We start from the raw sequence: 22,410 nt of genomic DNA on the forward strand, positions 1-22,410 counted from the left end.
AATGACAGATCAAGGAACTTAAAAGCCTCACAAGGAGGCCTGTCGGAAGACTGATTTAAAGGTCTGTAATATTTTCTGGCAGAACTGTTGCTTCCTTGTGAGGAATGATCATATTACTGAACCTGTTCCACCTGCTGTCTCCTGAGAAGGCAGTTTGAACTGGGCTCTGTCTGGGGCTCAAAGGAGCCTTGGCTTGGTGCTCCTGAAAAATGCAGAGAAAACAGTGTAGGAAGGAGAGCAAGAGGGAAGCAAGTGGGAAAACAGAAGCAGTCTGTTTGGGAATGGGTAGAATGTGGAAAAAAAATGGATGATTGAGGGGAGAGGAATAGGCTGGAAAGGTAAAAGGAAGGAAGGAGAAAATTAAAGAAACACACACAGAAAGTGGCTGCCTGCACAATCTCAGCCAGCCTTGGCACCATCTAGCAACAGTGGGGACTTCCACTGGACATCATCTTCCACTCTGTGGATTACAGCCTAATTCAATGTCAGCCAAAGAGTATCAGCTTTCCTGGTGATTTCAGGATTTCACTGCCCTGTTACCCTGTCCACACCATTTTGCTGTGAACTTTGGAAAGTCATTAAAAATATTAAAATTCTGACTTTATTAAGTGCAATGAAAACTCGAAAGAAATCCATCCCAAAGCAAGCCCTGCACGCGGAGTGCCACGTATGCTAATTGTATGTAACGAATCCCAAACAGCAGAGTGGCAACAAGGTAACTTTCCAACAGCATAAACATGCCCTTACGTCCCGTGTACACCTTCTCCTAGCTAACTGCGAGGCTCCCGCACCGCGATGCTGAACGGTACAAGCAGCTGAGGTAACGCGGCGCTCCTAACTCCCCTCCCCACACAGCTTGTCCCGTCGATAACTGCGGGGGTGACCAGGTGCAGCCCCAGCTCTTCCCCAGGAGATGTGAACCGGGGAGGGGCTGCGGCAGGCGGGTGAGCTGTTTGGGAGACCTGGGAAGGCTGCCCAGATGCTGGAGCTCCCCTGTGTATCCCTCTTCCAGGCTGATCGCCCTGCAACGCGGCTGGGCTGACTGCTCCTGTCGCTTTTCCCCGCGGCGAGGCTGCGGGCGGCTGCCGGCCGCACCTGTGCTAACGCCGGGCCGGGGCGGGCCGGGGCAGGCCGTGCCTAGACGGGGCCGAGCGAGCGCCTGTCCCGCCCGCTCCCCACCCTGGGTCCGCCCTCTCGCTGCGGGTTCGCTGCTCCTCCCTGCCCGGCGCCTTCCCACGCCCCAGGTGTTCCCCGCTGGGCTGCGCTGAGCCGTGCCGCTCCCCCTCGGCAGCAGAAGCCCGGACAGGTCGCGGCGGCGGAGCGGTTGCCCGCTACCGCAGGAGGGTAGGCGTTGCGCGGCGGTTGCGGGGCCCCAGCATGGCCCGAAGGCGGGCGCGCCGCCGGCGCCCGGCCCCCTGAAGAGTCACGGCAGGGCTGGCTGCCGGCCGGGCTCCGCGTGAGAGGGGTCTGGCTCTCCTCCGCGCTCCCAGGCGCCCTGGGGGGACAGCCATGTCCGGAGCCATGAAGTTCAACGGGTACCTGAAGGTGCGGATTGGGGAAGCAGTGGGTCTGCAGCCCACCCGTTGGTCCCTCCGGCACTCGCTCTTCCGCAAGGGCTACCAGCTCTTGGACCCTTATGTCACCGTCAGCGTGGACCAGGTTCGCGTAGGGCAGACGAGCACCAAGCAGAAAACCAACAAACCCACCTACAACGAGGAATTCTCCGCCACGGTTACTGACGGTCATCAAATCGAGCTGTCCGTCTTCCACGACACCCCCATAGGCTACGATGACTTTGTGGCCAACTGCACCTTGCACTTCCAGGACCTCTTGCGCTCCTCAGGCCCTAGCGACAGTTTCGAAGGCTGGGTGAGTAGTCGTCTCAAGGAGAATCTGGAGCCGGGCTCCTCTCTGAATGAATGAAGGCACTCGCAGGGTACTTGCAGAGCTGGGACTTGTCCTTGCATGCCTGTGCTGCAGATGCACTCAGCCTGGAGTATGTGTCTGTGCTCACACAGGTGTACCTTCGTGCACCCTTCTGTCCCCTGTGCTTTAGATTTCATTAGACTGTTGTTTAGACTTGACCTTTCAACTGATGCCTTTTGGGACCCTAAGAACACGAAAGTCTCAGCTGTCATAGTTTGAGGATCAAGACCCTGTAGCTGAAGGCTGTGAAATGCCTCCTTTTTGTAGACTAGCAGAGAGAAGACTTGTAGTACATAACAAGCAGAGTAAACCTGCAGGCTCACGTGGTCGTACCTTCCTTCTTTTGCTTGGCACACAGAGACATACTTGGAAGCATGGAAACCTGGGGTTGGATGCATTTCTGTGCAAATCTACACATGCTTGCACAATTGTTTGATGTGTGTGTGTGAATTTCTTTGACTTCATAACAGAATGGCAGGACTAGTCTTGTGTCTATTATGTACACTGCTGCACTGGTTCAACACAGTTTCACTTACAGCTAATTCTAGGTTATTTCCAAGTAGATGTCACTTGTGTCTGGCCCAGAGAAACCTCATTTATGTCCTAGTGCTAATGGTAAGTGAAAAGAATAGTACAGGCTCTAAAGTTGTGTCTTTGCCTTCTGTGCTGTAAAGGAGGAGAAAGTGGCTGTAAGTAGTTTGCTTGTAAGTGTTAGATTAAAACAGAGAAGAAAAAAGCCCAAACATTTCTTTAGGGTAGTGAAGGTGCAGGAGAGCAGAGAATTTCTGAGGTTAAGGTAGATATTAACTTTTTGAGGCCAGGAAGTGCAGCACACGTGTTCAGGTAACCACTACAATAAAATCAGATGTGGAGCAAAGAGAGCTGACTGTGTATAGAACAGATAAGCATCTCGATTGTATCAAAGGGGAGTATGCTTGTGCTTTCTGTTCTCAGCCAGTGCCTGTGCCTGAGGTCTAATCACCTCTGGGGTGATTACAGGGAAGTACCAGTCCCAGGATTGATTAATGGGTGTATATTGGTATTGCTGTGTTTACAGTGTACTTAGGTACCCAAAGGATAGGCTTGAGGTTCATGCACTAAAGATGGTCTCTCTCAAGCAATCACTGATTTGATTTAGTGCTGGACAGGGGCATCCAAGCTAGCCTCAATTGAGCAAGCTCAGGTATTGCTCCTGACACCACAGCTAGAGCAGAATTGGGGCTGCTCAGTGGTTACATACCCAGCTAGTTGTGCCACTGGAGAAGAACTCCTGAGGCTTGTGCTAGAACAGCTTTAAATACAGAATGGACCCCTATGGGCAAGGGCAAAGGAGTGAGCTCAGGACAGAGAGCTGTGGTTCTGAGGGTTTTCTTTATGTTTGATTTACTGAGGGTGTTACCTTTTCACTGCTGAGAGAGGCCCTGTCCTCTCGGGAGGCTGGAGTTCCAGTTACACTGGGTCTGGCTGCATGTGGGATTGGACTGCTCTGTTACAGACGTGGCCGCCTTATTTACATTACTAAAATAGCTGTAATAATATTGCTTCCAGTGTCCAGGGGCCCACTGTTTAATTTCATCCATCCTGCAGCACTGATTTTTTTAGGAGAGATGTAGTCTGTAGCCTGAGATGCTTGTTTGGTCCTTGGTGAAGGAAAATTTCCTATTCCTGCTGGATAGACAAGTGTTTTATGAGCTGTTATACCTGTGAGTTGATGTCTGTAATAGGATGGGAAAGCAGTGAGTTTTTTAACTAAACCGGTCTTATGTCTGGTCATATAGACACAGGCTAAGAGCTGCTGCTCTGCTTTCCATTTAATGTCTAAAAATGACAGCTGAGGTGGATCTAGTGGGGAGTGAGCAAGTGTTCATCATCTGTTCTCTTTCTCTTCTCCCCTCCCTTTTGATGTGCTTTGTTAGCATCCTGCATAGCGTGCAGCTGGGATCACATGATGACAGGGAACAGCATCTTTCCCTGATAATTTAATATGCCTGTCACAAGGTTTTGTGTAATCAGAATGGTAGGAAATGCTGGTTTGTACTAACCCAAGGTCCGTGAATCGCTGGCACGATAAGACACCTCAAGTAATTTGTAGATGGTTTGCAACATCTCCACTCTGAAATCCTTCATGCTACCCTTTTTTCCATCCCCAAAGCTAAAGGTCATACAGGCAAAGAAGGAGTGAATGGAAAACTGGTGAATGCTCAAAGTTTAACCCAGATTACACTTACTTGGCTGTACATAGTTTTTCATTTTGGTTTGAAATAGATTTTTTCATTCACTTTGCAGAGACACAGAAAGATATTGGCAAACTTCAAATGCTCCTTGAACTGGTAATGGACAAAGCAGCACAGAGCAGTTGGCTGCTTCTGCTCCCTGAGAGCTGAGCTGCTGGGGATTACCTAAGACAGTCCTCTGCTCAGGTGCTGGCCTGAAACTTGCGTTGTGAGCTCTCAGGCTCCTCTGCTGCTCTATTTAGAAAAGTGCATTTTCTCCTGCTGAAAAAATAAAAAAGATTGGTTGTAGCATTGGTCACCATCTCTTGTGAGAACTGTAGGAAATGTTAATGAGAGGCAAGTAGGAGCAGCTGGAGTGTAAGCATTGGTGCTTCCCAGATGACTTGCAGATACCTCACTGCAATTATGACCCCAAACACTTATGCAGATGAGTAAGTGTATGGACATGAACTGTCTCATCAGTAGCACTTATACACCTGAGTCATCCTGCTGAGCTCTGGAACAGAGTTCTCTGTTCATGGTTTGGATTAAAATCCATGTTCCAGAGTCTCTTAAAAAATAACCTTTTCTTCTAACCAATTAGATTATCTTTTGAAGTCTTTCTAGTAAATACATTAGCACAGTGTGGATATTTTTTAATTTGTGTATTAGTTGGCAAACACATTTGACTAGTTTTACACAGATCAAATCTGTAAGAGCTTATTAACTTCAAGATCCTTCCTATTTCTTTGTATTTATTTGTCAAGTTGCAAAGATGTAGTTTTCATTAATACTGTCAATTAAGTGCCATCTTGCCTTCAGTGTGCTTTAATGCAGTTAAAACTGGGAGTGATGGCTCCAGTACCATGTTCCTTCTGGTTGGCATTTTCCTCTGTGGGTGTGAAATTGTGCAAACCTGAATGGCAGCATTTCAGACAGGCATGCATGACCCGCCGGGTGCAACACAGCAGAGAGAATTCAGCTGGCTGCTGTCCGAAAGCTGTTAGCTTATGATTGGAACTTGTCTTGTAAAACATTTAATTTTGTACTAGCATGTGCTACAGTCTTTTTACTCAGCATATGCATCTTTAAAAGGTAGTTTCTCCTCTTTACAAGTCTCAGTGCAGGAAAAGAAGAAGTTGTATGTCAGTGAAATGAATTACTGAATTGTAACTGAGAAGGGAGTTGCTTATAATACATAGGATCATTCCTATAATATTTATGTAGTAGCTGAAATAATCTTCGAGCTTGGGGAGACATTGTTTACAGGTATTGAATTGTGTTGTTTCTAGGGAATTGTTTAATTATGATTGTAAAAATTGTTAGTCCTTGGGCAGAGATGTCAGAATTTTTAGGACCTTAACAAGGAGTTAAAATTAAACCTTGATCTTGAAATAGCAAATTATCAGTGTATACTGAAGGAAATTAGATAATAGATGACTATAAGATTAATGAGCCAGTTGCAACTTCCTGACGAATTTGTTACTGTGTGCAGCAAGAGATTGAGACAAGTAATTCTCATGCAGCCCTTGAGTTGTTTTGCCTGTATCGTTTCCTATGATGTTTTTTCTTTTATTAAAGCAAAAAGAATTATGTTTTACTCGTGTTTCTGTGCTATTATAGCCATTGAATGTTAAATTTAAGGATGAAAGGAGAATGCAACTTTTTCCCCAGAACATCATGACCTTGGCAGAGAGCAGGGTGCTGCAGGTTGAATACAATGTGGTTGCTTCTTATTTTGGCTCCCACTTCACTGCAGAGTGTTCTCCAGGTGGGCAAAACTTTCATCAGGAAGCCAAAATCACTTTATAGCAGTTGACAGAGGGTTTTGCAGTGCAGTACTTTCTGTCAGCCTGTGCCCACCTGTGGAGGTGGACTGCAGCTTGTTGGGTGGGAGTAAAACAGTGTCTCCTTCCATAGGTCAGTGGCAAGCTGAGACAGAGTGATAGCAATCTGTCCACATGATTTCTGTTTCCATGCACGTGACAACCATGTACATAGTGCAGATCTCTGATCTGTGTGAAAGTCATGCTGCACATTAATCTCAAACCAGGCTTGAGTAAACTAAGCTCCTTCCCTATTTCTTGATGAGTTTTAAGTTATTTCTGTAAATATTGTTACCGATACATAGAAATGGGAATAGTGGAGAGAAACACCCACTGCAGAAGGCAAGACTGGTTTTGAAAGCTACTGGAACTTTGGCTTCTGTTTCTTTCATTTAACATACATCTGTCTTTTGGCCCTATGAAGAAACTCATCAAAATGCCAGTAGAGTCCCGTGCACCAAGGCTACTTGAGAGTGCCCTGCACCCTAATCCAAAGGCTGTAATACATAAATAAAGGAGAAACTGTTGCTGTTTGTCAGGTATTAAATAATCTGGGGGCATGTGATGCTAGTAACAGTTTTACTGATCAAAGCAGGTGGGAACAACTAGAATGCGCTGTCATGAAGAACTGCACAGTTATGGCCCTGTCTCAGCATTGGAAGTTGAGCTAGTTAGGAGTCCTATTTCTCACTCATCCATGAGCTCCTCCCCAGTAAACGGCCTGTCTGGTAACTGAGCTTCCTTAAAGAACATGGACATTTTGTTTGAGAGCATGTTAGGCTGGAAAGATTTGGTCAGAGCATGAGAAGAGCCAGTTTCCAGTGGTTGAAGGCACTGAGATGCCAGTACAAGTCTGTGGAACTGGAGTTCATGCCCTGGCTTTGAACTGCATACAGCAGCTTTTGAGTTTGGCTGTCCTTCGCAGCTGAGTGCCTGGTCCTGCTGCAGTAGTGGATTTCCAGTGTGTTTCTTGATCTGTTTTTAACACAGTAATGTCTTGAACTGTTGCTTTGATGCTGTTGAGGTTGGGAAGGGCTCTAGGGATGCTGGAGAGGTGTGTAGAAGAGGAACGTGCTTTCCCACCCAGTGTAATCTGGCTGGGATATGCTGTCCAAGTATCACGGTATTGCTTTTGCTGGTGTGAAGCAGCTATTGAGCTGAAAGCTCAACTCAAACACCACTGGAAGGTACCCAGGTTCTCTGGCTTCACAACTGGGTGGGCATCTAAGTTTCTATCCAGAACTTGGTCCACTTCCTACACCCCTGACTTGTCAGCCCATTCTGCTGACAAGGTCCCACAACTGGCGCTTTGGTTCTCCAGCTTGGTGGCAGCTTCTCAGTATGGTGGTGGAGTGATCGACTGGGAGAGGCCAGAGCTTACATAGTCACGAAGGGTTTGCTGGAGTTATTTCTCAAAGCTCTTCCTAATATGTTTGAGAGGGTGTGGGGTTGACTTTGATGCTAGGATTAGATTTCTATTTCTGCTCTCTGCTGATGGTGTTGCCAGTGAATTATCTGTGAGCTCTGGTTAGAGGGAGAGGGCTGATTCCAACGTCTCCTTCAGCAGCGTTAGTCACAGCAGAAGAAGCTCCTGAGGGTGTCTGCAAACCCACTCCTCCAGCCCTGGGGTTGCTCTTTCTAGAGAGGCTGTGTGCAGAGGAGGAAGGGGCCAGTGGGGTTACAGCAGCACAAGTGAGCCCAGACCCCCAGGAAGCTCTGTCCCCAGCCCTTTACACCACTGCAGGCCTTGCCTCACTCTGGTTTTGTTTAGCTTTTACTGCAGGTCTTTCTGTAAAGATGTATTTGATCCATGCTGTCTGAGGCTTTCTGTTTGGAGAATTTTCTGAGTAATGATTTGGTATCTGGCCATTTTGAGCTTACAGGCAATAAACCCTGCAGAAAAGCTTGTCGGGGCGGGGGGGTGTGTGTGCGTTGAAGCTATTGAAATGCTGTCCACTGATATACAGTGTAATTCAGTATGGAAGCATATCTCTTACTGAAGTGAATAAGACTCCAACCATTTCTTTTTCAAACCATTCAAAGCTTCTTTGGTGCTTTAGGCTTGATTGTAGCTATTGTTCATTGCTAATACAACCAAGAAATCAGGGATCTTTTTTGTAACCATGGAGAAAAGGATGAATTGAAAAGTCATCAAGTGACACAAGTTGCTGGCAGCTTTTGGAAAGGACTCTGGATAATGCCTTCTTGCTTCCCAAATCTCAGCCTGTTTAGGGACACAGTTAATATACATCAAACCATGCTGCAGATGTTCTTTTGGACACAGTGCATAATCTTTATTGTGATTACTTATTCCACCTCTGCTTTATTTGTGGGGCTGTGCAGTGAACGATGCTGGAGTCCTGGGTAACTAATGTGGTGTCATGTCCTGGTGCAGCTCACCAGATGGTTGTTCCTCTCCTCAGCCATGCCCTTGTTTTTGTTGGTACAAGAAGCCCTGGCTGGTTGTGATGGAAAGACTTGCTTTATAATTATATCAAAGATAGCAAATATATGTCTAAAACAAAGTGCATCCTGAAGCATCCAATTAATGTTGCTAAGCTACTTAAGGCAGGCCAGACAACTTAAATTTCTGCAATGCCAATGACATTTTTTTTATTCTTCAGCATCATGAGATGTTCCCATTGCTCAGGGAAGTCAGTTGCTGAGAAAACCATCCTGATTTATTTTGAAGGCCAAGTTCTGTTGTGTTAGCACAATGCTGTGCAAGAGTTCTTCAGCAATTCTGGTGCTACTGATGTTCAGTGCTAAAATCTCAGCCTCTGTGCTTGGCCCAAGGTAATGGAAAAAATTGCTTTTTCACTGCCCTTGTGAGGCCTTGTGTGCCCTTGTGTGCCCATGTACCCATGTTATGCTAGACCAGAGGCATCTAATCAATGACCAGATTTATCCCACAGGCCTGCCAGAGCAGTTTTACCGGCTGATAGCCTGCTCCCTGCTTTGCATTTCCCTGGGGCTTCTCAGATGTGGGACAGGGGACAGGTTGCAGGTAGAATAGCTGCTCTGGCTGCTGCCAGCTTGTTTTCAGACACCGTCTTCCTTGTGGGACCCACTGCATCTCCAGAAGGCATTGTGCTCTCTAGCCGCCGATCTGTGTCCTCATGGAGTAGTGCAGCCTCCAGGGTAGACTGGGGATGCCTGTGTCTTGTGTGACAGATGGATGTCACATCTGGGGTTGTCTCCTCTGAGAGCTAACTTGCAAAGCGGGGAAGCCCAGCCTGGGAAGGATGGCAGCCTTGAGCTGCACAGTCCTAGGGCATTTGGGACTTCAGGTCTAGGTTAAGATTTCAGTTTGTCCATTAGCTTTTCTTGCCGCTGGGAATTTCTGTGCTCCATTAGATTTTCTGTTCAGGTTGGCACAGCTTGCATTGGAGTCAGAACATGCTGCTGTGACTGCAGTTACGTATAGGCTTTGCCAATACCAAAAAAATGTTGGCAGGGCAGGAGGGAGGCGATTGTGAACCTGTAGATGACATTATTCCCCTGCCAAGTTTTTAAGTATTGAGTTTCATGAGTGAGTTGATTTGTGTTTGTATTGGTGATATGGTGGCAGCTCTCCAGACTCCATCTAGGAGAGGTCTCCTTGCTGTTGAACAGTCAGGAAGTGAAGCACTGCTGCAGAAACAAAAGTTGGGCAGTTTTGGTAGCTGACTTCAGTTTGTGAGATGTGTGATAGAGTATTTATTCTATTTTTTAAATTATTATCTTTTTAACCAGCATAACAATGCTCTGTAGGTCTTGGTGGAATTTTTAGTCATTTCAAATCCCCCCACTTCTTATTGCAATATAGATATTTCTGTCAAGAGCAGGAGGAAAATACCTCTATGTGACATAAATGTCTAAATGTATGATTTGGTGTATGGGTATTACATGTCTGCTGTGGTGTTGGGTTTTTTGGGGTGTGTTGGTTTTGTTTTTTAAAAAAAATTGGTAAAATCACTTGCCATCTGAAATCACTTTGAACCCTGTCACCTCTCAAATGGAGGTGAGTGAAGGAGAGGATGTGAGAAACAGGCTGTGTATCTGTGCTGTCCCAGGACATTACACCTAGTAGGGAGAATTACACTGACATACAATGTACCTCTGGGGGGTGAGGAGAAGATTAAGATGGTAGTTCCATATCTGAACACTGAATAATTTTTTTTGTCCGATTTTTATATCTCATTTTGTATCAGCCATCCTCAGAGGCAGGAGTTTCACTTGTCAGCCAGTCTGATTTGGTCTGAAAAAGCACCTTGTACCATCCTGTGGCACTTTCGATTTGTAACCCTCTCAATTTGTAACCCCCTCTTCTGGCCTGCTCTGTGGTTTCTGTTCTTTCTTTGCTTGTTTCTCTGTGGTTCCCACCCCCCCGGCAAAGTTTTTGTCATTAGTCTCCATTTTAGCAAAGTACTGTCCTTTCTGTTTTTAATAAGCGTAATTTTACTCTGTCATGTAAGCAATACATCACTTGTAAATTAAAATCTTCATATACATCTTCACTTTAGTATCTTAAGTCTGCTATAGTAGCAATGGGGTCCTAGTTTTGGAATATTTTTATTGCTTTTGGATAGAAAATATGTGCTGTAATTCACAGTTTTACAGATGCTGAAGCAGGGACCAGTCATAACTAGGCTGAGTGCTCTAGGTATGAGTCAGAGAGACCTGCACTGTCAGAAAGATCATTCAGGGTTATGTCAGTTCTCTGAAGCTGTCTGGCTTTACAGTCTGTATAGGAAAGAGGGTGACAGTTTTACTATGACAGTAAAAATCAGTGTGAGATGTCTGTATTCCTAAGGGCTTTTATCTGACAAAATAATTGCAAATAAATGCTGTCTCTGATAGCATTGGAGTTGGCTTGTTTACATGTGAGTTTGTTTCTAGAGTGATTATCTCCACCTAGACTGGTCAGTGTGCTCGTTGTATGCTCATGTATTCAATTTTGGATTGGTTCTTTCAGAATAACAAAGGTTTTCTAGATCAAGACCAACTAGTGAAAGACTGGCTCATCCTGTTTGAATTCCTACTTTGTCCTGCATTTATTTCCCTTGGTAAACAAGGCCATATAGCTGTGGGGGTTTTATTGTTTGTTTGGATTTGGTATTTGTTGGGTTTTTTTCTTCCAGGATTGAGGAGCAGAGCAAAACCATGTTTTTTGAAGTGTTGAAATCTGGGGATTGATTTCCTGAATGTTTTCTATCTTGTGTCTTTGAATGTATCTAAAATTTAAATGCTTTGAATCTGAAGAGAGGGAGAAACCTTTCATTCAGTTGGGCCAAATCCTTACCCTTCCCTCACAAGTAGACTGTCACACTTCATGAGAGGCTGTTCTCCATACCTTACATCCTTCTGGCGTCTATCTAGAACATCATCAGTGTGGAAGTCTTCTTTCTCCTTCCTTACTTGTTGTAAAATATCACTCTGTAAAAAGTTTTCCTATGTCTTCTGTGAGATTTCAGCACAACAGGAACCCAGTATTTGCCTCTGCTTTTGTTTGCCAGGTTTACATTGGTGGATTCCCAATGGCATCAATGGAGTTACGCTGCCAGCTTTGCACCAGACTAATTGGGAGAAGATTTGGGCATGTTTCTTTCCTCCTCGTTACATGCAACAAGGGTTTATAATGATGACTGGCTTGTACATTATTTATTGAGCACAGTGAGTGCTCATGGAGCTCTGAGAAAGAGGCAGGAACTGGCTTCTATGCAATGAGTTTATTATCTGGGTCATTCACAGACTGAAACATCTAACATTAATGAATTCAATGAAAATTTATTCTGTAAGGCACTTTGCTCTTGAGCCTGGAGGAAAATATAACCATGTGAGGGAAATGTTCCCGTGAGGCCCAAATCCATGGTGGGATTTCGTGTCAAAGCTACTCAGTTGGAACACTCTACTTAATACAAAAGCTAGAGTGGTGTCAAATGTGTAGGCTGTCCCTCTATCTTCTAATGGGGCTATGTGGGACTGTTGTTGATAATCACTTTGCAAGACAGAGCTCCACATCTATCACTTCATCTTTTTACTTAGTAACAGTAAAAAGTCCAATGTAGGAGCTTTGGGTACTCCACAAGAATTGCTCTTGGGACTGGCTGGTGAGAGAGGAGTTATTGGAGTTTGTTGAAATGACCCTACAGTCAGTTTCTTTTCTTCGAAGTTTCAGCCTGGTGTTTGTGCGGTGGACTCATGATGGGGTTGCTTCCAGGCCTATGCTAAGAAAAAGTGCTGGTTAAAGTCCTCCTTAATGTTGTGGGACATAACTGTGGGGTTTCATAGCTACTATACAAACAACTAAGCTGTTCTTGGCTTGGTGTCGGGTAAAACAGTAGAAACAACTGTTTGAGGGTTTGTGTGAGGCCATCTTCCCCTCAAAAAGTAGCCCCTATTACAATAACCCTATTTTGACAACATTTCCAAATAAATAGCTCAAGCAACATTCAGCCTGCCTTGCTAATAAAAATGCTAAGGTTTTTCCTATCTTCCTGATACTAGGGAGGAACATATTTCACTTTTCCTTTGCAAAATCTTGCTGAAAGGTCTTTGGCTTGAGCCTAGAAGAGCATCGAGTTTATTGTGCTCATGTCCAGGAAAGAAGTAAGTTCTAGTGCTGAGCTAGTGAGCCCAGATGGTAGGGCTCTATTGTTTCTCTTTGAATGACAAGAGGGGTATGATGCAGACAATAGAAATGGGCAATGATGTTACAGAAGCACATATGCTTTCTCTTGTATGTTCAAGACCAGTGTAAACTGATGCTAAGATCTCTAGCTGAAGGACAATGAGACCCCTGAATTTATTGTAACAATGGGGTGTCTACAGATCAGGACTTACTCAACCCAAGTCTTTAGGACTTGTCATAGTCTGGAGTGACTGTGTTGTTAGTCAACAATAAAGCATCAAAAATAAGGCTGTGCTACACATCCTCTCAAAATTTTTTTAGTCCCTTGTAGTGAAAATTTATTGATGTGCTAGTTAAGGATGAACCCTTGTTGCATGTAATGAGGGGAAAAGAAATGTGTTCAAATCTTCTCCCAGTTAGTCTGGTGCAAAGCTGGCAGCGTAACTTTCATTTGAGTGAATGCTTAGCAAAAATGTCCAAACTAAAAATGGGGTTTATGATTAGTTATGATGAATCACTTCTTTGGCAGGCTTGTGACTGGTGAGCTCTGGCAACTTGCACAGGGTTGATCTAGAGGATACGCAGCAGGTCTTTGTCCTGCTCTGCCTCACAGGCAGACACTGTGCAACAGAAGTGAAACACATCCTGCTCATGTCCCTGCTGCTTGCCTACCCCATTTCACAGCTGAACTGTGAAAACATCAGTCAGAGGCCCTATGAGTTAATGTGGTGGACTGTCAGTTGTGGTTTTGGAATCGTGCGAAGCAGTGCCCATTCTGCTGCCTTTGTAGGGCAGTGGTGATGTCTGGAAGAAGAGGCAGTGGAAGATTTAGGGGTTTGCGGACAGTCGTCTCCTTTTGATCAAAGCTTGACACCAAGATAACTTTTCCCTGTATTTTGTATCTACTGAAGAACTTGGTTAATGATTTATCAGTTCACAATCAACCCTATGCTCTTTCTAGCAGCTGATGACAGCCACTGGTGAGCACATACAAAACCCCACTCTGAAGCTCCACTGAAGGCATGTAAAAGGCAGTATCTTTTAGCTTGTCTTGGGTGAGCAGTTGCTGCGTGTGGCTGCACATCAGTGCTTGTGGTGTAGAAATGCCTATGAAGGCGTGCATGTGGTGGGGCAAGCAGGGCACATCACATACTCAGTTCTTCCTTAGCACTGTGTTGCGAGGAGAAATCCCTATGGTTGGCGTTCACACTGGTTACCACTTTGTTGGGTAAAACTCTTAAAATAAAGAACTTTAGAACTCCAGGTTTTTGGAAGACCCTTAGAATGGAGAAGTGAAGCTATATCCAAAATCATAGGGTGGTTCATTTTAGAATTGTACCCTTCTGATTTTGTCAAGAATGAAATTGTATGGTCTGTGTGAATATATTGAAGGGAAGCACTGATTGTTCAAGTCACCACATGTTTTGGCTTATGAGGGGTGCTATCTCAGAAGGTTTCTGTTGTGTCCTTGCAAGTTTGTCATTTCCCTCTGTCACAGAAAAAGGAGTGTTTGTGATTGATATAAGGTCAGTGGTTTTATCTCTCTCTATAAAAAAAGCTTACTGCAAAGAGACTTGCCTCAGCAATAGATATGCAATAGTCATTGTTTTTAAGCAACAACACTTCTTATTTTAGTAACATTTTGGAAGTTCCTGTTCCTGTTTTGAAAACAAACATAAGGTGAGAAAAGAGTAACTGAGGCTTGCTGGTTTTAAACAATCTTTGGTGCCCCTGTACTTGTCTTCTGGAAGAATCTCCCTGATGTTAAAAAAGCTTATCAACATTTTATCAGTGTAAGTTTTGTGGCTAATTTCTAGGTTGACCAAAGGGCCTGCTTATGGTAATAGTCCTGGGTATATGAAGTGCTATTTGCAGAGAAATGTGGGTTTAGTTTTTTAATTACTTCAACTGCACAAGAGTTTTCTTTCTCCATGTCAGTAAGATATATATATATATTTTTTTAAGTAAGTGTATTCTTAATCAGTAAATGCAAAATTCTGTACACCTAGAGTATTTGCTCTTACTCCACCTCTAACAATATTAAGCAATTGTTTCCACAGGAATGGTACTCTTTACAACAGACAGTGTTGTGGCTTGCTTCAAAGCCACAGTCGGAACATGTAGGTGTTTGAAGGGTACCAGATCTTTCCATCTCTTGCTATGAATTTTCCACTGGGTCATTATTTACTTGTTCAAAATTTCTGTCTCAGTACCCAAAACCACCCCAGTGCTTTGTATTACTGTGGTAATGTCCCAGAAGCCTTCCAAGTGCTGCTGGGCTGCAAGAGAAATCCTTTAGATTCATAAGAAGCTGAAACTCGTGATGCGGTGGTGGTAAGGATCTAGTCAGCAGTTCCAGTGGCAGCTAGTTTAGAATCTAGCTCTTCATTTCTGTCAACTTATCTCAGATTTTTTTCAATATCATGCATATTAAGAGTAGAACAGCATTAGGAGTTTTTGGTGTTTTACTTTCTTAGGGGAATGCATTTGTAATGGTTCCCTTCATTGGATGTGTGGCAGTTATTAGAGGGACTACGGCTCTTTCATTTTCTTCCCCTCGAGGTGTTACTGAGCCTCCTGGTAGTATACAGAGGAGCGGTTTGACTGGCTTCTCGGATTCATATTACAGGGTTTGGTTAACCTTAAAGGGAAGTTATTTGATTTTATTCTCAAAGAATAAATGCTGTCCAAGGGATTTCTGTCCTCAGCTGGTGAAAGGTCTGTGTTTAAAATTATAAGACAAAAATGGATGTGACTCTTTATGGAGTGAACAAAATTTTACTTTGAGATTTAAGGTAGTGTGCTCCTTCTCAGCAAGGGCTGTCAATGGGAAGGGGACCATAAGGTACACATTACCAGAGCCACCCAGGCAGGGAAGTACTTGTCTCCAGAAGGGAATTTATGCTTTTAAGCATATTACTTAGTGGGCTGGAGGTAAAAGCTTGTATGTTTGTAATAATGTCAGGCCTTCCATTCACAAAGAAATTATATATTTATCAAGAAGGGTGTGTGACAGTGGTTGTCCTAAATATGATGGCCTTGTAATAAAGCCTGTCCTGCTCTTGGCTTGCCAGGCATTGCTGTGTGCTTGGAGTTGAAATGATCCTCAGCAAAAGCACTGTTTGAAGAGCAGAACATTTATCTGCAGCTTTGCAAGTGATGCTGAGCTTTTGATGGGAAATGTGGTCAGTATCAGGTTACACTCTTCACTGACGTGAGCAAACCCACCCTAACCCTTTTTTCCTCTACAAATCCTTTCTGGCTTCCCCCCACATCCTTTTTTTTTTTTTTTTAATCCAAGCTACATCTTGGTCATATTATTGAGAAGTGTGTCCTCATCTCGAAACCACTCTTTGGAAAGGGAAAAAGAAATATTAAGAAGGGGAAATGCGTGATAACATGCTGTTGGTAGATGCCAGCCAGCTGCCTGTTAGCTTGCAGTTGCACACAAACCTCAGAAGGGCCTTCTTCAGAGTAAGGCAGATAGCTGGGCCAGATGAACAACATATCTTGGTGACATGGCACCTTGTCACCCGTCCGGTGGCCTGGAGAAGGCTGGAGGCTGATGCTTTTCATCCTCTTCCTGTCTCAGCTAAATGGCTAGAGTCACAGCTATGACTTTATGGTCACAAGTGGGTCATGAGATCATCTCTCTCATAAGGTAGATGAGGAAAACTCTAATCACAGACTTAATAAGACTAAAAATTTCTTGGGCTTGGACAGTCTATCTCTTATTACAGTGCTTGGCTTCAGCATCTGGAGATTTTGGGTTTTTTTTCCTAATCCTTTCTGTGCAAATACATAACCCATGTCAATGAAGAACCTCCCACCCCTACTAAAAAAAAAAAAAAACAAACAAACAAGAAACCAAAACAAAACCCCACTAACAAAAACCCCCAAACCAACAAAAAAAACCCAAAACCCAAACCCATAAACGAAACCCACTGTGCAACTAGGATATGATCTGACTTGGCAGAGCTAATGTTGGCAGTGGTGTGTCATTTCTGGGTGTTGCCAGCTGCATACTGGATCCCAACCTACATTCTTTTTGCTTCATGAAGACTTGAGTGTGAATCCCAACGCTGGACCTCATAGGATTACAGTGGAGACATGAGCGGTAACATCTGGACACCAGGAGCAAGCATCATACTTTCAGGAATGCTGGAGGAGTGCATGCCTTGGCACTCCTTTTTTTGTACCTTTAGAAATATCTAATTGGCAATGCGGCCAGAAACTGCTACTGCTTTTACATGACGCTCTGGTGTGTGTGTACCAGGGGTGTTAAACAATCCCATAGTGTTGGTGGGGAATGGGAGAGGGGTTAGTGTGAGAGCTGAAGTACTTTTAACTTTCCTTGCTATCTTTCCCTGTGTCCCAGCAGATTCTCTCTTATGAGACACCACCCATATTTGATAGTTTGTTTTTCATCCTTCCGTCTCAAATCGTTCGACAGATCATCTTGCAGCACGGAGTGTGAGAGCAGATCTGGTGGGTTGATACTAGTTGGGTGTAAATGTTAGTCCTTAATAGTTTCAGTGTTAAGAAACTGCGAGGTGAGGAACTGAGAGGAGGAAGAAAGAAGTCACTGTGATTAATTCAGGATCTGGAAAGAATGGTCAGAGCATAGGTGCTTAGGTTTCTCCATGGTGGTCCAGTCCATGCCATGACTTGGGTTTTGAAAGTTGCTGGGATTAATCCCTCCTTTTTGTATCCTCACTGAAAATGAGTAATGCAGTTAAGGCTTTAAATGGAGATATCCATTGTGGGAGATGTAGTTCTACAGACTGGCATGCCAGTAAGATGTGTTCTATGAAATCTTACTCTTTGCCAGAAATATTGCCAATAACTTGATTTTGTACATACCACCACCACTCCCAGATTAATTTGTGTGGCCTCCCCACTGCCCCATGCACTTAATGCAAGCCTTTTTGGTCACTGAAAAGAGTACTGGGTTCTGGCGCTGTAGAGCAATTGACTCATTTTGATGTCTAGGCTGCTGTGCGGCCCTGGCACACCTTTCTTCCATGGGTACTGCAGAGTGTTCCTTGTGCCTTTTCAAGGTGATGTCCCTGCTGTGCAGTGTACTAAGTCAAAAGCCTGAAGACCACAAGCAGTTTCTAGCTGTGCTTCTGTCATCCCCACACATTGCTTTCTTTGTCTATAAAGCCAGGGGGCTTTACAGTCTTTGGTTGGAAAGGAGATGTCTGTGATCTCTCATGTACAGTTCCTTTCATGCATTATGTTGCCTTTAGGACAGATAGAGCCGTGATACCAGGTGTAACAAAGAGATGGCAGCCTGCTTAGGAAGCTTCCCGAGGTAAAAGCAAGAACTGTGGGCCTACCTGGCATGAAGGTTCCCTTAGTCCTACTATCCATGTTTTGAGGTCCCACCTATCTCTGGTATAGTGCTGCAGCAGCTCTGGAAATCAGGCTGAGATAGGTGAGCAATGATCAAGACAGATAGTTGTTGGTACCTCGTGCAGCACAACCAAGCAGAGTAGTGTTGAGTATTGCAAGGCCCTCTACTAAGTACAGACCTTTTCAACACTCAAACACTCAGGGAAGAACACTCTAAGTGCCTGCAAATCAGGCTCTCTGTGTGGTGTTTGGTTTGCATGTGAATCTTTATATTGCAGAACCCCAGTTTCTTACTGTCAAGCTGCAGGCATCAAGATGTTCCTCACATCTCACTCTAGGATCCTTGTTTATTTTACAGCACCTATTAGTAGTGATCAAGCACAATTGGTAGCTGGACTTTTCTGTCAACTTGCCTCTTTCTGTACCTCTGGGACTTAACTTTTTAACTGGTATTAAAAAGATGAGATTTGGTTCTTCAAAGATGAGTATCTGATAGAAACGGTTGAGGTAGCGGAAAGTTATGACCTTTCTCCTTTCTGCCTGGATTGTAGAATGCATCAAATTTCTCTATCTGGAGAACTAATGGGCTTTAATGGTTCATGATCTCATCAGCTGTGGCCCAGTTTTAGAAAGAAAGAGCATGCTATCAGACAAAAATGGAAAAGCAGCAGTACACCAAATTAATTATATGCAGTAGGAGGATATTTTAGAAATAGTGACACACCTAATGGAGACTTGAATATGAATTTCACAGAAGTTCAAGATTATGCAATAAAACCTATGAATAACAGGAAAATATTTTCCAGCACCAAATGCTGGAGAACAATGCAAGTAAATGAGCAAAGTGCTGGGGAAACATCTGCAGTGTCTCCTCTGCAGACTAGTGCTTCTGGTATAGGGGTCCACAATTCCTTGCTTTGGATCCATGAACAGGATATTGAGGGCCGTGTCTGATGTTGTACAACCCAGTGATTTCCCCTAAAGTCACCCAATGTTCTCCTGCTGTAGCTGTGCAGTGATGATGGACCACCACCGAGTTTTGTGTTCTCCCAACACAGAACCTTAAACCGTGATACAGTGAATGATTCATAAGCATGCTTCATTTGTTAACAAGCTTAATTAAAACTGCAGGTCAGGTAAGTGCTGTGCCTTGGAAGACTTCTCAAGGTGGAGAGCATTGTTGTTACTTTTCTGCCCAATCTTTTTGTTTCTTCTTCTGTATTTCCACTTGTGCACGTTCGGTTGCTCTCTGGGTAAAGCTTAGGTCTCTGGTATGCATTGACTGGTGCATCAGCTCCCTTGCTAGAATTCCCCTGCTCTTTCCTTATTGGGGAACATTGCATCAATGTGAAGATGAGCTACTGCTTTACTCAGCTAGTTTGTGGTTTACTCATTGCCATGGCCCTTGGAGAGATTCCAAACGGGAAGTGCTACCAACTTGCCTGCTTTGCATCCCTCAGTGATTTATTTCTTTACTGCTGTAAACAGCAAAACTGGCATAACTTCCTGGTTTTTCTGCCAAGTTATATTGAGTTAATGTGTGATGAAAAATATGTTTGTTGATCATCTTCAGAACTCAAAGATCTTAAAGTGGCATTTACTGCATATTGTGCACTTGGTGAGAGACCCAAAACGTGAGCTGTCCAGAGTGCAAAAAGCCACAGGCTCTATAGCTGTTGAAACATTTTTGGTTTGTAGGTAACAACTGGTTGTTGAGGTTTATTGGCCTTTTGTTACTGTGCATTGAATGGAACTAGAAGATTCTTGTTTGTGAAAGCTCCTAGGTCCTCTCAAAAGCAGAGACTCTGTCCCAATCTGAACCCTTCTTACCTGCACTAAATATATAGGTGTTTTGCAGGCAGATTTCTATACCTTGCATATGCAAAGCCAATAGCCTGATACCAACTACCGAATGGGTGGATGGGCTTATTTGCTGTAATCAAATAGTCAAACAGCAGAAAATTAAGACCTGCATTTCTCATTGTTTAATTTAGTGGTCCTGCATTGACGTCACTATCTGCCTGGTAGGAAATGAAAGTAGTCTGTGGAAAAAAAAACCAAACAAGACACCATATGATAAAGGTTAGGAGGAAAATTCAGGTATGAACTGGACATGGTGGTGTTTGGCACGGTGTTATAAAGCAAGAGGTGTGTTTAATAATTTGCGTGCAGCACAGCTTAGCTCTGCTCTGTGTGTGGTAGCGAAAAGCAGAATGCGTCCTGCCTGTGCAATTTTGGTTTCAGATGGTCTATGTGCAGGCTGTGGGAAGGTGGTGGCGGGAGATAGCATGGAGGTGTTGAGAGGCCCTCCAGGATGTGGTGTCCTGCCCCTGCTCTCTGCAGTCAGAGCAGCCTTTGCTCGCTGCCTGACATCTCGCCTGGTCACCATGCACAGTAACTTGAGCAAATGAGATCCCATTTGTCAACCAGGTGGGAAAACAAAGCAGAGATGACTGTGACTTGATGTCTCCTGGGTGTGAAGTTGGTTCAGAGAAGGTTTTTTCCTGCATTTCTTCTATCTGTTCCCCAAGGCATTGCCCAAAAGGGAAAACCTTGGCCTTCCAGGGGTCTCTATCATGGTAGTGCTGCTCCACCAGCATACTTCGCCTCACTGCACGGGAGTTTTCTGGCCACAGCAGATTGCTGCAGGAGCTGTGTGGGGCAGGAAGCCACACACCGCAGCATGGCTGACATTGAATTGAGAGGGGAAGGCTGTGAGGTGAGAGTTTCACACCAGCTTTGCTGTTTGTGGCTGGTTTGCAGACTTGTCCCATGCATGGCATATTCTTTGCCCTCAGAAATTACACTCTTGCTGCTAGGGTCTGGTCATCTTTCATGTTTACCACCCTAGTTAGTTCTAGCCTCATGCTTGTTTTGGAGCTGTGGATGGAAGCCCTCTTCTGTTTCAGACTCCAGTGTGTGCTTGAGATTCTTGGACACTCTCTTGTGCCCTGTTTCATTTTGAGTTTCATTTAAATTTCTGAAGGAACAGGTTCTTGCTCAGTGTTGGTACTTGTGAGGTGAATGCCTGGTCTTTGAGAAACGTCAGTACAGACAGGCTGATAAATGGGCAGCTGAATTCCCTCCCCCTGCCACGTAACTCAGGAGTTCAGAAATCTCTCTAGAGTGTAGTTGTTTTTCTTTAAAAAACTATAAGGAAAACAAAAATATAATCGACCCTGAACCAATTGCATCCCTCTTTTTTCTTTTTTTTTTAAATTTCATAACCCTAATTTTATATTTTTAAAAATATGCTCTAGAGCAGCCGCCTGCAACTATTACTCATAAATTGTTCACTGTTTTAGGGGTGGAATTTCTCAAAAGCAATATGAGTTGGTGTAACTCAGTAGGAGCAGGGCTTTGGCTCACGCTTTTGAAAATTTCATGAGTGTGAAGATTTGAAACTTTCTTTTTTATCTATATTTTATTTGTGGCACTTCCAGTGGGTTTTTGCGGCAGGAATTTTCACGGGATAGATAAATCTTGTTGCAGCCCTTGATCTTTCTATCTGAGCAAATCTCCTGTTGAGGTGGCTTAATGTCTTGGATGAAACCAGACTAAAATTGATTAAAGAGTGCAGGATTGGCCAAGAGTCATTAGTTACGCATGATTGTTCATGGCTGGTACACAGCTTATAATTATGCAGCTTGACTGAAAACAAAAGTAATATTTTAAACAGATGTCTTGGAACAAAAAATTAGAATGACAATATTGCAGTAATAGCTGGAATAACTGGTTGTAGGAGTTACAGGAGAGACTTACTTTCCACCCATTTGTGCATTTACCTCCAGAGTGTAAACTCACAGCAGTAATTGTTGTTGGAAAGGTTTCTTTTTCCCCCTTGAAACTTTGACAGTTATTGTCACTTGCAGGAGGGAGTTTTGAGCCTTTGTTCCCTCTCAGGAGATGGCCAGGCTGACCTCCAGGGAAGCAGGTATTATCTCTTGGTCTAACTATGCATCCAGAGCTGGAACCGGTGTGCTGCAAGGCCTTTCCTCTGTGAATTTCCCTCTGTGCCTGGACCTGGAGGTGGGATTTGCAGCCCTTCCACGGTGTTGTGCCACCCTGTGCTTACTCTGTGTTTGAGACCTGGCATCCAAACTAAAGCTTGGAGTGAAGATGGAAGTGCTTCTCTTTGGCAGCACCAGATTCAAAGCTTAGATGGGACAAGGGATGGGGTCATTGCCATTCACCATATAGCATCTCCTATGGTGTCCAATGCATGGACCTTGCCACAGGCCGTTGAGAAACTGCCTGCATCTGGTTTTGGCACCTGAGGTACAGATTACTTTTCAGAAAGGAGAAGATGTCACTTTTCACTTTTAAGGCACACCAATTTGAATCTTAAAAACTGCATGCTGTACATTTGTAGGAAAAATTAATCTGTTGGTCTGGAAATGCAAACTCCCCTTTGTAGTAGAGAACCCTAAGGATTTTTCAAAGGTGGTTGACTTGATAGACAGGTGACTGTCAG

General features: G+C 44.1%; 1 protein-coding gene across 1 annotated transcript in view; it reads left to right on the forward strand.

The window, feature by feature from the left end:
- The first annotated feature begins 1,277 nt into the window (after positions 1-1,277).
- PRKCH (protein kinase C eta) overlaps positions 1,278-22,410 on the forward strand; it is a 117,060-nt gene continuing 95,927 nt past the window's right edge. The window contains exon 1 of the mRNA XM_009903912.2: positions 1,278-1,869. Within this exon, the coding sequence (XP_009902214.2) occupies positions 1,510-1,869 (360 nt within the window). The 5' untranslated portion in view covers positions 1,278-1,509. The remainder of the gene's footprint in view (positions 1,870-22,410) is intronic.

The sequence above is a fragment of the Dryobates pubescens genome, chromosome 5 (assembly GCF_014839835.1).
Source record: "Dryobates pubescens isolate bDryPub1 chromosome 5, bDryPub1.pri, whole genome shotgun sequence".
Taxonomy (NCBI): domain Eukaryota; kingdom Metazoa; phylum Chordata; class Aves; order Piciformes; family Picidae; genus Dryobates; species Dryobates pubescens.